Source organism: Trachinotus anak, unplaced genomic scaffold (genome assembly GCF_046630095.1).
Source record: "Trachinotus anak isolate AG129_WGS33_773 ecotype Australia unplaced genomic scaffold, CSIRO_AGI_Tana_v1 ptg000024l, whole genome shotgun sequence".
NCBI lineage: Eukaryota > Metazoa > Chordata > Actinopteri > Carangiformes > Carangidae > Trachinotus > Trachinotus anak.
The window spans coordinates 7,762,487-7,778,552 of NW_027273875.1; the positions used below are offsets into that span (position 1 = coordinate 7,762,487).

Consider the following 16,066-nt stretch of genomic DNA (forward strand, 5'->3'; position numbering starts at 1 on the left):
ATTTGCTATTTTTCCACTTGGGTCTCTGATTTGCACTAAGTTACTTTTCAATAAAATTGAGGCGGTAACTTGATCTGAAAGGTCCGTAATTGTATTCTCGCGATATTACAACCGATCGGAACGTGACTCAAAATGGCGACGCAACACAAGCGCTAATTCACGACTGGAGGTCCCAGCTGCAATCCGTGAATTAGTTAGTTATTTAAATCAAGAGATGGATATTTATAGAGATGAATTAGCTTTGCGAAATAATAACTGCTGCAAATCCCACCATTGACTGCGTTTATTCGTATAAGTTCCTACTTGAACTCAGAAAGGAGAGAACAACTTCGCACAGGTAAAAATGTCAACGGAAGCTAAGTTACTAGCATGCAGGCTAACATACAGCAAATTTAGTCCACTGTAAGTTAATATTAAAGAAATATGCGGTCGCCTAATGACTTAAATTTAACACTTAATTTTATTTGTGCAATTAAGTTGTTGCGTTTGAATGAATATACTTTTAATGTATAATGTGGATCGCGTATAGCTTGTTGGTTGTTATTCCGTCAGAGTGGTTAACCCGCTCTCTGCAACTCTGTGTTTGTTTACACACATGAAGTATGTATAAAAAACTCTTAGGTGTTCATATTTTCATTTAAAACAATGAATCAGAAGAGATGTGATCAGGATTTGTAATTCCTATAAAATTATTTATATTAAATATACAGTGACAAAAAGTATGCCCCTCAAGTGGATATTAAATTAAGAGATTTACAGAAGATCCTTCAGTTTGTGCGAATATGACCGTCTTGCACATCTGGATTCTCATCTTCGCTAAATTCCCCCCTTATCAAATTGAACGATTAATTGATTCGGTTCTGCTATAAATACAGTTGTGTTTAAAAAATGGATTGTGATTTTGGTCTCGACTTGACCGCTTGACGTTAACATTTCCTGATATTTTTGGTGATGGCCTGCTCTAGGCGGATGTATAGCTGTGTCATGATGAAAAATATCTGAATGATGAGCTACAATTAGACGTGCTCTTTCGCATAGTTAGAGTAGGTGGTGGCGGTGGGGGGGACTGACGGCGCACTGCATAGTTTTGGCTGTATGTTTGCGATTGTTTCCCTGTTGGATTCGTGTTACCAGACACCTATACGCCTTCCGGGACATGTTAGAGAGTCATCCTACACAGTGATGCGTTACTACGAGGCTTCACAGTGTTGTCTTTCTGACGTGCGGTTTCTGGTTAAAGCCAAATATTTTGATACTGATTGGCTAAAAGTGTACATTTGGTCTGATCAGATCATAGAACTGGGATACACATTGTTTATTTCACTTTCCTACATGCCCTCTGCCAAACACTAGTTGAGGTGTCTTATAATGCTTTTTGAACAAGTACTTACTTTTTGTCACACTCAGCCATGAAAACCAGTCTGACCAGACTGGTAACACACTGCAAATTTACAGTCAGCAGTTATGTTTTTACGCTATAGGTTGATTATAATATTAGCTGAACCATCACATAACTAGGGTAGATTAGTTGAATATTGATTAATCTGCCAGTTATTATTATTATAAATCAATGAATAATTTTGTCTATAACATGATGGTACATACGTTGTGAAAAATGCTCATTATAATTTCCCACAGAAGAAAGTGACATCTTTGTGTGTCATATTTTGTTTGACCGGTTGTACAAAATCCAAAGATGTTCAGACAGTTACTGTCATGATTTAACAAATATAAGCAACAAATCCTCACATTTTTGACAGCAAATTAAACTTAACATTTTGCTTAAACCTTTGCGTAATCAATGACTTAAATGATTATTTGATCATCAAAATTGTTGTTGATTAATTTTCTGTTGATCAACTAATTGATGAATTGTTGCACCTCTACACATAAGAATATTGGGGCTGTCAGTAATATGTCAGTATGTTGAGATTGTTGCTTCAGACGGTGAACCATACAGATTTTTTAAAAACCTAAAATGTTATACCATAAAGACTAAAGTTGCCGTGAAAAATTATCCTGATTAAGTGTAATGCTTTTGTGTGTACAAGTGAGAAGTGAATTCACTGACCTGTGTACTTTGTTAGCCATGGCGGAGGAAAGACGGCAGAAGCAGTGTTCGGTCACCCTGCCCACAGAGTCCATGAAGGCCATGGCAGAGTCTGTTGGAGTGGGGCAGTTACAGGAGGAGAGCTGCATAGCCATAAGTGAAGAAGTTAGCTACAGAATAAAAGAGATTGCACAGGTAAGTCACGGCTGACTGAAGCAGACATTTTGTTTGCTTCTGTGTCTTGCTCTGAACAACTTGAATGGTTTAGTTTATGTCATATCTCATACATTAACTTTATATTTGAATTCTGTGCATTCTCTTTCTTTCCCTCTTTCACCTAGGATGCTCTCAAATTCATGCATCATGGGAAGAGACGTAAATTAACAACCAGTGACATAGATAATGCTCTCAAACTAAAAAACGTGGAGGTAAGAGAGAACTTGTATACTTTCATTTATGGAGGACAGTTTTTTTCATTGCCTTATTAAATCACTTATTTATTTGAAGGAAAGTGTTAAGTGGGTGTTTCTTTCCTAATCTGTGTTCTAAGTGAATTCCTCTTGTTATAGCCCCTGTATGGGTTCCAGTCGCAAGAGTTTATCCCTTTCCGCTTTGCAAGTGGTGGTGGAAGAGAGCTTCATTTCTACGAGGAAAGGGAAGTCGACCTTAGTGACATTATAAACACACCTCTCCCCAGAGTTCCACTAGACGTGTCTCTCAAAGGTACCCAGATCATCAGTATTAAATAGAGGGATATTGTATTGCATTGTTCTGTTTAGATTGTCTGCTCATACATCACACTTTTTTGCTGATCCATAGCCCACTGGTTAAGTATTGAAGGGGTGCAGCCTGCAATTCCAGAAAACCCACCACCAGGTGAGCTCTGTTTTAAAGTTTCTTCTCTTAAAAACACAAAAAAAATATCTGAAGGACAAACTTCACATTAAGTTGTATTTATTATGTTTTAGCATCAAAAGAGCAACAAAAGACTGAATCTACAGAGCCCCTCAAAGTTGCCAAACCTGGTCAGGAGGAGGAAGCTACAATTCAAGGCAAGAGTCAGGGGGCAACAGCTGCTGATGGCAAAGGTCAGTATTTTGTGGATCCCCCCCAAAAAAAGGAATAAAATCCTTTATGATTGTGTTTGTCGCCTTCATCTTATATTTGTGTCTTTGTCTTTCAGGAAAGGAGAAGGGTCTAATACGGTTGAAGCCACGCAGCACTCATGAACTGTCTGTGGAACAGCAGCTCTACTACAAGGAGATCACAGAAGCGTGTGTTGGCTCCTGTGAAGCTAAGAGAGCTGTAAGTCCTGCTTGTCTGTATTTATATGTTCATTTTATACATGCTGAGTAACGATCCCATTTTGTTTTGACTAGAAATCACATAGTGAGCCTCATTAATCAGCAATCAAATTGTAAAGTACTGGCAGCTAGTTCCCAATTTGCAAGAAGTTGCCAGTGCAATTAACAGATGGTGCCAAACTTTCAAATGATTTCTTTTAACCTTCTATGTTTTTCCCCTCTTGTTTCATTCAGGAAGCTCTACAGAGCATTGCTACAGATCCTGGACTGTATCAGATGCTTCCAAGATTCAGCACATTTATTTCTGAAGGAGTGAGCATCTTTTTCAATGTTTTCTATTGTTCTGAAATATTACTCACCTGTAAAAAAAAAAAACAAAAACAAAAACAAAAAACAAACACCCAGTCATATCTCTAATGAGAGTACTGACTTTGTGCTTTCCCCTAAGGTTCGTGTAAATGTGGTGCAAAACAACTTGGCTCTGCTGATTTATCTAATGCGGATGGTCAAAGCTCTGATGGACAACCCCACCTTGTATTTGGAGAAATATGTGAGTGAGGAAAACAAATAAAAATGTTGTATTATCTTTTTGAAAGGTCAAATTTCCACAAGTACGTTTATTGTAATATATTTTTTCTATCTGTATTTCTAGCTGCATGAGCTCATCCCAGCTGTGGTGACATGTATCGTGAGTAAGCAGCTGTGTTTGCGACCAGATGTTGACAACCACTGGGCTTTACGAGACTTTGCCGCTCGCCTCATGGCCCAAAGTTGCAAAACCTTCAGTACTACAACCAACAACATCCAGTCCCGTATTACCAAGACGTTTACTAAGGTGGGTTTTTGAGTTGCCCAGATATATTGAAGTAAAGGCAAGTTTTGTTAATTGAGCAAAACATATACATACATAGTTCAAGCAACCAATTTAACACGACCCAAATGAAAACCAGATATCGCTCTGGTCATGTAGTTATCTTTCAGTAATTGAAATCTTAATGATTGATAACTGACATTTTTAAATAACCAAGTTTCCTGGTCAAAATAATGGTAAAACAAAAGTTCAAGGGTTTTCAGGTTACATCCCTGTTTATCCAGAGTAATATAAAATATTAACCATTTGTGTGAAAATTTGTCATAATTGCTGTGTGAAGTTTTGAGTAATGGCTAAAAAGTACTTTCTGAGGTCTCCGTGACTTTGACCATTAAAATCTAGTCAGCTTGTCCTTGAATCCAAGTGAATGTTTGTACCAAATTTGAAGAAATTCCCTCAAGGCGTATTATGTTCACAAGGCCAAAACACCATAACCTTTGACCTTTGACCACCAAAGTCTCATCCTTGAATCCAAGTGTTCATTTTTTTTCCAAATTTGAAGAAGTTTTGTTACTGAGATATCGTGTACACAAGAATGGGACATAGATGCATACGTAGGTACGTACGTTGGTACGTACGGACAATCCGAAAACAATATGCCTCATAAAAAAGAAGGCATAAAAAGAAAAACCTCACATACTAAACTTTACTGACGTGTTTCCTCAGAGTTGGTTGGATGACAAAACCCAGTGGACGACACGTTACGGCTGCATCGCTGGACTTGCTGAACTGGGACCTGATGTGAGTGTGATTCTGTTTTCCTTGAGCCTTTTATTATTTTCACCCTTTTCAATCGGCACCAACATCCTGATTTTCTCCTCTGCAGGTGATTAAGACATTGATCCTTCCTCGGCTTTCTGTAGAGGGTGCTCGCATCAAAGCAGTGATGGAAGGACCAGTGGTCTCCAATATTGATAAGATAGGAGCTGACCATGTTCAAAGCCTCTTACTGGTAATAAATGACGTTCTTCAATTATTATGCATTTAAAAGTAGAGAGCTTCCGAAAGACATTTGTAAACTTAAACGTAGCATTTTGCAAAAACACGTCATTCATCAGTAATTACTTTATTTATTTCTATCAGACCAGTACTTATGTTTCATATGTACAAAATGCTTTTTTTTTTTTTTTGTTTGTTTGTTTTTTGCAAAGAAACACTGTGCAAGTGTTATTGCCAAGATACGACCTCAGCCGGACAACGTGGAGCAGTATCGAACAGACTACGGTTACCTCGGGCCCATGCTTTGCTCCCATGTAATGAAAGCCAGGACTCAAGCAGCACTGCAAGCTCAGCAAGTCAACAGAACTACATTAACAATCACACAGGTACATTTAATACAGGATGAAATGATAAATAACAGTGAAAAAAGCTGGGAGGATGTTTTTAAAAAAAAAAAAAAAGACAGCAATGAAAGAACAAAGATGCCATGAAGACATTGACATATTACGTATCAATTAGGCCTCACCGTTACAGTTCAGAGTTGATGTGAAGCTCTGCAGTATGATGTGTAGGTAAACTAGCAAACAGCTGTTCGATAATCAATCATGACTTTTTCTTGCAGCCTCGTCCCACTCTCTCAGTCTCTCAGAGTGGGTTAAGTGGGTCGACGGGGCCTCGCACTCCCAGCATCATTAAGGTTCCAAGCTCCCTCACCCTCATGTCCCCTCGTCCGGGGACCCCATCACAGCCATCTCCCCCAGCAACAAAGTACATCGTCATGGCAACCAGTGCAGGGGCTGCCTCGACTCAGCAGGTAAGTTACTGAAACACCTCTTTATAAAATCTACCAACTTCTCAGAGTATGAATTTACATCTCTCTTTGTGTCTTTTCTTCAGGTAATCACCCTCAGCTCTTCCCAGTCAGCTTCACCAGTGACTAGCACTGTTCCCAGTGCCACTTCGACCTTGCAGCCTTTGGTGAAACTGGAGTCTGGCAGTGGCCCTGGACTGCCAGGGTCGCGACCTCTGCAGAAGTACATAGTAGTATCTCTGCCTTCCTCTGCCTCGTCTTCTTTGGAGCCTAAGAGCTCTGTGCTACCAACCTCAATTTCCTCAACCCCGCTAGACGCAGGGATGAAGATGGAACGGTCCGAGTCTCCTGGAGCGAGCACACAGTCGCCACACTGAGACTTGTTTAGGTAGTGGAGATTTTTAACATGTTGGTGCAGCTGAACACACAAGGAGGTTTGTTTGGGCTGAACTTAAAGGGTTAAACTCTGGAGTGGTATGAAGGGTGATATCTGAACTCTTGACTGATAAAGAGCAAATGTGACCAGACATTGTAAATATGTTAATGCCCAATGAAAACTGAGGTCAGTCTGTGAGATCTGTAATGTTTCAGCTTATATTCTGATTGATTTCATGTTCTTTTTTTACTCTAAAATAAATCAGATTTTGTATGAACTCCTTATCTTAATTGTTTTATGTTTCTATTGTAATGTTTAAGAAATTGTTTTCTTAAAACATAGAATAATATAATATTCAGTTACTAATTACTAATGTTTGTCATCAGCAGTCACCACAAATATCTGAACATGCAATGAAATCCACAATGTCATGCAGAGAGAGCAGCAAATGACCTGGATGTGTAATGTTGACAGATACATGCATACAACACTGCTCCAGTCTGACATCACCAGGCAACATGAGAGCGTAGCTATGTTGTTAAACTTGGTCATTTCATGACTTTTAGTTGAACCCAACATCACTGAAGTTAAAATAATCTTGCATAACACGGTGTCACTTCAGATATGTTTTTTAATGAATGAAACACCAAACCAGTTCAGTGGAGAAGGCAGGGTAGCTCTACTTTCAGTGCCTTGGCTTTATCTTGTCACAGTTTTTGTCTCTCTTGCTACTTTTATAACATGAAAAAGAGATTTACTTACTTAGTCAACCAGTTAAAGTTGGCCTGAGCTTCGGTAGTGACAATCACAAGACAAGCATTGTGATCTGTTCATTGTTTGTTATGAAGGACACCCTGGATGAAATGCAGGAATGCTGAGTTGTTGTAAACAAAAAAAAAGTTTAATGCAGTGAGTGAAATGAATCATCTCTAAATGATTAAATAAGTAATATCACTACTTCCTGGAGACTTGTTAAAATACCCATGCAGTACTATAGGATGTATGCAAAGTAGCAAAAGAACTCTCACATTCAAAAATACAAATGTCCTTTTCAAACAGCAGCTAACAACCAAAATTTGACAAATAACACTTGAATGTTGCAGATTTGTCCACTGAAGTAGCAAGCAGAAGAGTAAAGAAGTAAAGCTGATGCAAGATCTGTGGAAACCTACTAAATGCTGCATTTATTTGCTTTTTTATGCTTGATGGGCACCACTGAGTCATCCAGAGTGCCGTGCGCAATGTTTCTTAACCTGACTGTATGAGAGGTCCTCATACAGTGGTTTCAGAAAATATTCAGACCCCTTCACTTTTTCGACACTTCAGTGTTGCAGATTTAAGAATAAATGCCATAAATCACACTTCATATCAGAATCAGAATCAGAATCAGTTTTATTGCCAAGTATGTTTTCACATACAAGGAATTTTTTCTGGTGATTGGTGCAATTGATCAGCAACAGTGGGGCTCTCTAGCCTTGTTGATAAGGCTAATAGCAGATGGGAAGAAGCTATTTTTGTGGCGAGAGGTTTTGGTCCTGAAGGACCGCAGCCTCCTGCCAGAGGGGAGTGTGACAAAGAGTTTGTGTCCAGGGTAGGAGGAGTCAGCTACAATCTTCCCTGCACGCCTCAGAGTCCTTGAGGCGTACAGGTCCTGGAGGGACGGAAGATTGCAGCCAATCACCTTCTCAGCAGAGTGGATGATACGCTGCAGTCTGTTATTGTCCCTCTCCGTGGCAGCAGCGTACCAGATGGTGATGGAGGAGGTGAGGATGCACTCAATGATGGAGGTGTAGAAGTTCACCATCATAGTCCTTGGCAGGTTGAACTTCTTCAACTGCCTCAGGAAATACATCCTCTGCTGAGCTTTTTTGATGAGGGAGCTGATGTTTAGCTCCCATTTGAGATCCTGTGTGATGGTGGTTCCCAAGAAGCGAAAATGCTCCACGGTAGCCACGGGGGAGTCACACAGGGAGATGGGGGTGGGTGGGGCTGGGCTCTTCCTGAAGTCCACTATCATTTCCACTGTCTTCAGAGCGTTTAGCTCTAGGTTGTTCTGCCTGCACCAGGTCACCAGACGCTCAGTCTCCCACCTGTAGGCAGACTCATCGCCATCAGAGATGAGTCCAATGAGAGTGGTGTCGTCTGCAAACTTCAGGAGCTTGACAGACTGATGGCTGGAGGTGCAGGTGTTGGTGTACAGGGAGAAGAGCAGAGGAGAAAGAACGCAGCCTTGCGGGGATCCAGTGCTGATGGTCTGGGAGTCAGACACGTGCTTTCCTAGCTTCACGTGCTGCCTCCTGTCAGACAGGAAGTCGGTGATCCACCTGCAGGTGGAGTCAGGCACGCTCAGCTGGGAGAGCTTGTCCTGCAGCAGAGCCGGGATGATGGTGTTGAAGGCAGAGCTGAAGTCCACAAACAGGATCCTGGCATAGGTCCCTGAGGAGTCCAGGTGCTGGAGGATGAAGTGGAGAGCCATGTTGACGGCGTCGTCTACAGACCTGTTGGCTCTGTAGGCGAACTGCAGGGGGTCCAGGAGTGGGTCAGTGATGGATTTGAGGTGGGACAGGATAAGGCGCTCAAATGATTTCATGACCACAGAGGTCAGGGCAATGGGTCTGTAGTCATTTAGTCCTGTGGGCCTTGGTTTTTTTGGGGACAGGGATGATGGTGGAGGATTTGAAGCAGGCTGGCACGTGGCAGGTCTCCAGTGAGGTGTTGAAGATGTCTGTGAACACTGGAGACAGCTGATCAGCACAGTGCTTCAGGGATGATGGAGAGACAGAGTCAGGACCGGCTGCTTTGCGGGGGTTCTGCTTCTTAAAAAGCCTGTTGACATCTCTCTCCAGGATAGAGAGAGACGTTCCTTTGGTAGGGGAGGAGGAGGGGGGTTCTGATGTGGCTCTGATGTGGAGGTTAGTGTCAGGCTTGTCCCACTGTCTTTCAAAGCGGCAGTAGAACTCATTCAGATCGTTGGCCAGACGGAAGTCGTTAATGGAGTGGGGGGGTTTAGGTTTGTAGTTTGTGATCTTTCTGAGCCCTTTCCAGACAGAAGCAGAGTCATTGGCTGAGAACTGGAGCTGAAGTTTCTCAGAGTACAGTCGTTTAGCTTCTCTCACCGCTTTGCTAAACCTGTACTTGGACTCTTTAAACCTGTCCCTGTCCCCACTCCTGAAAGCTTCCTCCTTTTGCCTCCTGAGCTGACTGAGCTTAGCTGTGAACCAGGGTTTGTCATTGTTATAACTCACCCTGGTGCGTGATGGGATACAGCAGTCCTCACAGAAGCTGATGTATGACGTCCCAGCCTCTGTGAACTCATCCAGACTGTTGGAAGCAGTCCTGAACACCTCCCAGTTAGTGCAGTCCAAACATGCCCGCAGATCCTCTATGGCTTCACTGCTCCACTGCTTCGATGTCCTCGCAACAGGTTTACACAGTTTTAGTTTCTGCCTGTATGTGGGAATCAGGTGGACCATGACATGGTCAGAGTGGCCCAGTGCAGCCCGGGGGACGGCGTGATAAGCACCACTGATTGTGGTGTAACAGTGGTCCAGAGTGTTCCCCTCTCTGGTCGGGCAATTAACAAACTGTCTGTATTTGGGCAGTTCATGACTGAGGTCACCTTTGTTAAAGTCACCAAGGACAATAACTACGGAGTCCGGGTTGGTCCGCTCCACACACAGTATCTGCTGTGGCCTGTGGTGGGATGGAAACACTGACCAGGATGATTGAGGTGAACTCACGGGGGGAGTAGAAGGGCCTGCAGTTTATGATGAAAGTCTCCAGGTCAGGAGAACAGTGCTGCAGGATCACTGTCACGTCTTTGCACCAGCCACTGTTTGCATAAAAGCAGATTCCTCCACCTTTGGTTTTGCCGGACAGCTCTGTGTCGCGATCCGCTCTGAAGAGCTGGAAGCCGGCCAGCTCCAGCGCAGAGTTCGGAATCGATCCACACAGCCACGTCTCCGTGAAGCACAGGACGGCAGATGAAGAAAAGTCTCTGTTCTTCTGCACCAGTAGCTGAAGTTCATCCAGTTTGTTGGGCAGTGAACGCACGTTGGAGAGAAAGATACCTGGGAGCGGTGTGCGGAGTGCGCGCCGGCGGAGACGCGCAAGCGCACCGGCACGTTTTCCTCTCCTCCGGCGTTTCACTGCGAGAGCAACGGTCAGTGACCTCTGACCAAAATGTCCAATAATCCCACAGGTGAGTCGAGAAAAGTAGGAAAAAAATCCACTGGAGTTGTTTCTCTGATGTTAATGAGCTCTTCTCTGGTGAAAGAGCTCCGGAAACCAAAGCAGAAAACTGGATTTATAAAGAAAATAAGGCAAAAAAATGCGCACCAAAACACCGAGGCAGCCATCCGCGGCGCCATGGCAACAGAATTTATATATATATATATATATATATATATATATATATATATATATATATATATATATATATATATATATAAGAGAACTACTGATTTGGTTGGATGGTGGATTGTCAGAAACCCTGTTTTAGGTTTGAGTCATGAAAAGCAAGTTAAATCATAAACAGGTGGACAAATTGTGTGACAGGTAACAGCTAGTATTGTGTAGAAGACAATAGAATAGGAAGCAGCAGGTTTGTGTATCTTTGATAAATGGTCTATCGTCACATCTCTAATGCCTCCATATGAACAGACTTGCTGCAAGGAATCTGCAACTTCCTCACTGACAATTTCCCTCTAATCTTAAAAAAACAGGCAATTTAAAAACTCATGATTTGCTATTTTATTTATGATGCATACACACTAACATCTAAGGCCTTACTGTGACTATTCTCCTTTTGTTTATCCTCAGCTCTAAGTGAAACTTAAATTACATATTTTCCCCTAATTTGTTCAATTTAAATCTTCCATTGAATTAAATTCATTTCCCACTTCATTACATACGGCCCACCGGATTATTATCATGACAGTGAGCTGTTGAAAGCTCAGATATACTACATTTTCTTTGATGATTTACAGTCATGTTCAATTTGTCATCAGGAGGGCAGTGTCAAGTCTGAGCTCTCATGAGCTTAACTGTCTAAGTCTTTTTTGCAATGTTGTTCACAGTTAATTTCAAACCGTGCAGGAGCAGAGCTGGCATAGAGGACAACTGTGACTTCACTCTGTATATAAAAACTGCAGTGAGTGGTTCATTCGTGATATTGATAGTAATCATAGAGAAATCCATGACCCACCTGAGACACAATAAAGGTAATAACTGTCATATAATCTGAAAAGTTGAAACAATACTGAGTAAGGACTGACACTGTTACACATGGAGTTTCCCAAATGATTTTGAAAGGGTCTCTTTTCAATTTAATTCATATTTATTTGTACAGCACCAAATCATCATATACGTTATCTTAAGGCACTTTACAGGGTAAGGTCGAGACCTTTCTGTATCATAGAGAGAAACCAACAGTTCCCACAAAGAGCAGCACTTGGCGACAGCGGGGAGGAAAAACTCCCGTTTAACATGAAGGAACCTCCGACAGGACCGGGCTCAGAGTGGGTTTAAGAGGAGAAAGAGGGGGTGGGGGGAGGAGAAAGAGAGAGAGAAATAGAGGGGGGGAGTGAGGGAGAGAGGGAGGGAGAGAGAGAGAGAGAGAGAGAGAGAGAGAGAGAAGGGGGGGTGGAAGGAGGGAGGGGAATTGGGGGGGTGGGAGGTGGAGGAGAGAGGGGTGGGGGTGAGAGAGAGAGAGAGAGAGAGAGAGAGAGAAGGGGGGGTGGAAGGAGGGAGGGGAATTGGGGGGGTGGGAGGTGGAAGAGAGAGTGGTGTGGGGGTGAGAGAGAGAGAGAGAGAGAGAGAGAGGGAGAGACCAGTGCATCATGGGAATCCCCCAGCAGTCCAGGTCTACAGCAGCTACAGCTTCACCAGCTAGGTGACCGTCAGACTGAAAGCTTCTCTGGATAAGAGCATCTTCTCTGCAGCTCTGATTCTTTGTTAGTTTGCTGCTGCTGCTGAGGCCAGGGAGGAGTCAGGGAGGGTGATGGTGGCTGATGAGGCTGGACCAGTTCAACCTGAAGAGAAAGGACAATAAGATTAGAAGACGTGTCACCAACAGTGAACAGTGAAAACACAAAAAGTTCAAATGTAACTTTCACTGATTCTGAGATAAATAATCTGGGGTTTCTCTGCTTTTTCAACAGTATTATAATCTTATCTAAGAATACAATATCTAGAGAGCCATTAAGATGACACTGCACACAAAATAATGAAACATAGTGGAGTTAGCACCATGATGCCTCGCCAAGTTACCCTTGTTCATCTGTAGCTGTCCATCATCTCTGTTTCCATCCTTGGTGAATCTTGTTTCTCATCCTGGGGCTGATTCTCATCTCTGCTGTCATTCCTGGTCTCCTCTGGGGTTTTTTAATCACGTGTGGTCTTGGAGTCTCCCAAAGACAACCTTGGATGCGACTGTCCTTCATCTTGTTTCTCATGCTGGGGTGGCGTCTCATCTCATTTGTCATTTTTGGGATCCTCAAAGTTTTTTTCTTTGTGCGTGTGTGTGTGTGTGTGTGCATATCTGTGTGTTTTATAATATTGACCCACAAACAGTCCTGAGTGACATAAAATTAATAAAATTAGTAAAAGATGGCACATCACATCACATCACGTCACTAAACGCCCCATGATGTTAAGTTAATTTTTAACGGGGCGCTTTGCTGGGGGGTGACCCTCCGGCTGTTCAGCAGCTCTCTTGCATCCTCTGCTGCCACGTTGCTTGTTTCTCTCTCTGAGAATGGCTCGCAGGTTCTTCACCCACTTCTCTTCGGGGCCCTTTGAGACCAGTCGGGAACTGGTGTTTGCCTGAAATCTTGAAGGGCGGCTCGTTGTGGAAGGCCTCTCAGGTGTCTGTGTTGTCACAGGGGAACTTGCTGTCTTCAGTCTTCTTAAGATGATCTTGTTCTCATCATCATGCAACACACAAGTCCAGCGTACCTTTTCTGGCACTGGAGGGGGGTGACTTGGGGGAGAGCTTGGGGAGCACCTAGGAGGGCTAGGGGGGCTAGAAGGACCAGGAGACTTAGGAGGGCTAGGAGACTTAGGGGTGCTACAGGATGAACTGGAGGATGAAGCTGAGGAAGGGCTGGGGGAGGAGCAACCCAGGTCCCCACACCCAGGGGGGGACCTGGCTGTGGATCCTGGCAAAGAGCTGCTGGAGACGATTGGCACCCCCCGAAGTATCAGCCTAGGCATGTCGGGCTGGTTGACGTCGGGCACGAGGACAGTACTCCAGGTGTAAAACTGGAGCGGAAACAAAGTCAACCATTAAACCTCAGCTGCTTGTCTCATGAACATCAGCTGCTCCACAATCATGACTTTCTGGAAAACATACTTTATAAATAACATAATACTTTACAAGAGTGACAAGTTTACATTCATATTACATATTAATGCACAAATCATTCCCATTAACATCAGTATGTTCTTGCTGTGTTTTGAGAATAAAGTGAGAACATTTGGTTTAATATATTTATCTGTAAAATGTGTTTGTATTTATTTAAACTAATGTACATGTTTATGAGGAAGCAAGAAAACAACAGCAACTCATAGCAAGTCATAAATATCTCGAGATCTCCTAAAAATTAAAAACCATTGTACCATGACCTCAAACCTGAAAAGAGTTTTAAGCTTATTTTTGTGATATGTTGTTACTATTTACTCATAAATTAAATGGCTCTTGCTCAAACCTGGTGTAAACTATGCACAGTTATTAGGAATATTTAAGTTTTGTCAAACGCTTGTAAGTTTCATTTAACCAAACAAACTTAATGCAATAAGATGCTTAATATTAATATTATTAATATCAATTAATATCCCGAGCGTCTCAAAGGTAAAATACACTGAAAAACAACGTGGATTTAAACCAAGACATCTCACCTCTGCCATGCTGGAACAGGTTTAGTCCACTTCAGCTGAAGGTCAGAAAACAGTGGTCGGTGGAGATCGTCTCCTCCGAGTTATCTTCGAGTGAAAACGTTTCTTGTGTTTTTTTGCCGAATCTGGATTCGTTCGAATGTTCGATTGATGAAGATCGAAGACTAAAGGTTCTGATCATGTCGTCACAAACCTTCATACAATAAATAATATAAGACTCATTTAGACCAACCAGCCTTTAATAAACAGGCTTGTTGGCAGAAAACACCGTTTCAGAAAACATTAAATAATATTTAGTCAAATTAAAAAAAAACAAAAACAAAACACAATCAGTCCACAAATGAAAGTCAACACTGTGTATTTTCCACTGAGAACAGGTGGGATCAGGTTTAATTTGAGGTATGGTGATGCCAAGAAAGCAACAATACATTTTACAGAGAATCAGACAGTTCTGTACTGAACTTCAACACATGTATTTCATACCAACAAGGAGAGATACAATGTTACAATGTTAAAACACAAGTGAGTAAAGGAGTCACATCATCTCATGATCTATGATTAAAATTAATAACTTATATTGCTAAAAAAGAAAGAGTGATTTGTTTTACTGGGGGATGTCAGTTCATTTCACATTATTAATTTTTTTTTTGATACATTATACAGAATTTATTGATACAAAATTTCACTCTGATTGAAGTTAGAGACATTTTGAGTGTGGATGCAGGGGTCAACTACCACAAACACATTCTCTGTGGGAAACATTAAGTAGTAGCTCTGTTTCAGAGAGAGAACTACTGAGGAATGTACTGTACATTTAAAAAAAATCTTCAATAGACAAACATTAAAAATTCTGAATATTTCAGCATTAACAAGATGAATGAACAGAATCAGAGATATGAGTTATTTTATTTTTATTTAGTTATGACTATATTGTTTGTTGCTCTGATTGTAATTCTTTGCTTGGTGTAGATATTAGAAAGAGTATTTTAGTGCACACTCCAGATCCATGGGTAGCGGTAATGCATCATAAGCTTTTTACTAATAACACCTAAAAAAAAAAAAAGAAGTATGGTGGGATTTCTTGTGGAAATGGGGGAATCTCCTTAAATAATCAGGAGAAACAGACTGGGGCTTCATTATTGGGTTAAGTGGCCTTAAATATAGCTCAGCAGCAAAATATTTTTTTTGGAAGACTACTGGGATTTATAGGTAGGGAGAGGAAGTCAAACTTCCTTCGCCTCATAAAACACTGTGCAGTAAACATTGGACTTGCGCAAGATATTTGATTCGTCTGTTCTCCTGTTTCTGTCTGGCTTCCCTGTGAACATTTATCCTCGCTTGATCAGATACGTAATACAAATCTTCCTTGTAGTCTGATTGTTCTAAGCAGCGAGCCTCTGGGAGAAGCTGATGGGGAAAACTGGATGTGGGATGTATGTGGCTAATCCGCAGCTGAAGCAGAGCATTTGTACATTTCAAATAAACTACTGGCAATCTCATAGGCTATGTGGTGGATAGAGCAGGTCAAACCCCCTAAAAGTTTCATTTGGTCCGATTCTGCAGGTGCCTTGTGGGCTCTGAGTCCCAGTGGGACATCAAGGGCCCAACCTGACCTGACCCAGGAGATTTTGTGCTGCTTGTTCAGGCCTGAGAATTTGGGTTGTCATGTAGGCTTTCTATGGATACCTGGGCACTTGGGGGTCGAAGGAAATTGAAATTTTGGATAAATCGACTAAGGAATCTCTGTTGCGGAATAACGTGGGTCTAAAGGGGCTACTGGGAAAAATGTGAATGCTTTAGCATTTGCAAGGAAAAATTA

At 41.9% G+C, this 16,066-nt stretch overlaps 2 protein-coding genes across 2 annotated transcripts; one reads left to right on the top strand and one right to left on the bottom strand.

Annotated features, from left to right (window-relative positions):
• Positions 1-120: 120 nt before the first annotated feature.
• taf6 (TAF6 RNA polymerase II, TATA box binding protein (TBP)-associated factor) lies at positions 121-6,635 on the top strand. The gene is made up of 15 exons (XM_071460482.1): positions 121-337; positions 2,088-2,245; positions 2,392-2,478; positions 2,620-2,773; positions 2,870-2,926; positions 3,019-3,138; positions 3,234-3,355; positions 3,589-3,666; positions 3,803-3,904; positions 4,007-4,189; positions 4,892-4,966; positions 5,052-5,177; positions 5,377-5,550; positions 5,787-5,978; positions 6,062-6,635. Exons 2-15 carry the CDS (start codon positions 2,090-2,092, stop codon positions 6,350-6,352), a joined length of 1,917 nt encoding a protein of 638 aa, XP_071316583.1. The 5' UTR covers positions 121-337; positions 2,088-2,089; the 3' UTR covers positions 6,353-6,635.
• Positions 6,636-11,558: 4,923 nt separating this feature from the next.
• Positions 11,559-14,291, bottom strand: LOC139608032 (uncharacterized). The gene is made up of 3 exons (XM_071461461.1): positions 14,251-14,291; positions 12,622-13,614; positions 11,559-12,383 (listed from the first exon to the last, which is right to left on the bottom strand). Exons 1-2 carry the CDS (start codon positions 14,257-14,259, stop codon positions 13,009-13,011), a joined length of 615 nt encoding a protein of 204 aa, XP_071317562.1. The 5' UTR covers positions 14,260-14,291; the 3' UTR covers positions 11,559-12,383; positions 12,622-13,008.
• Positions 14,292-16,066: the final 1,775 nt, after the last annotated feature.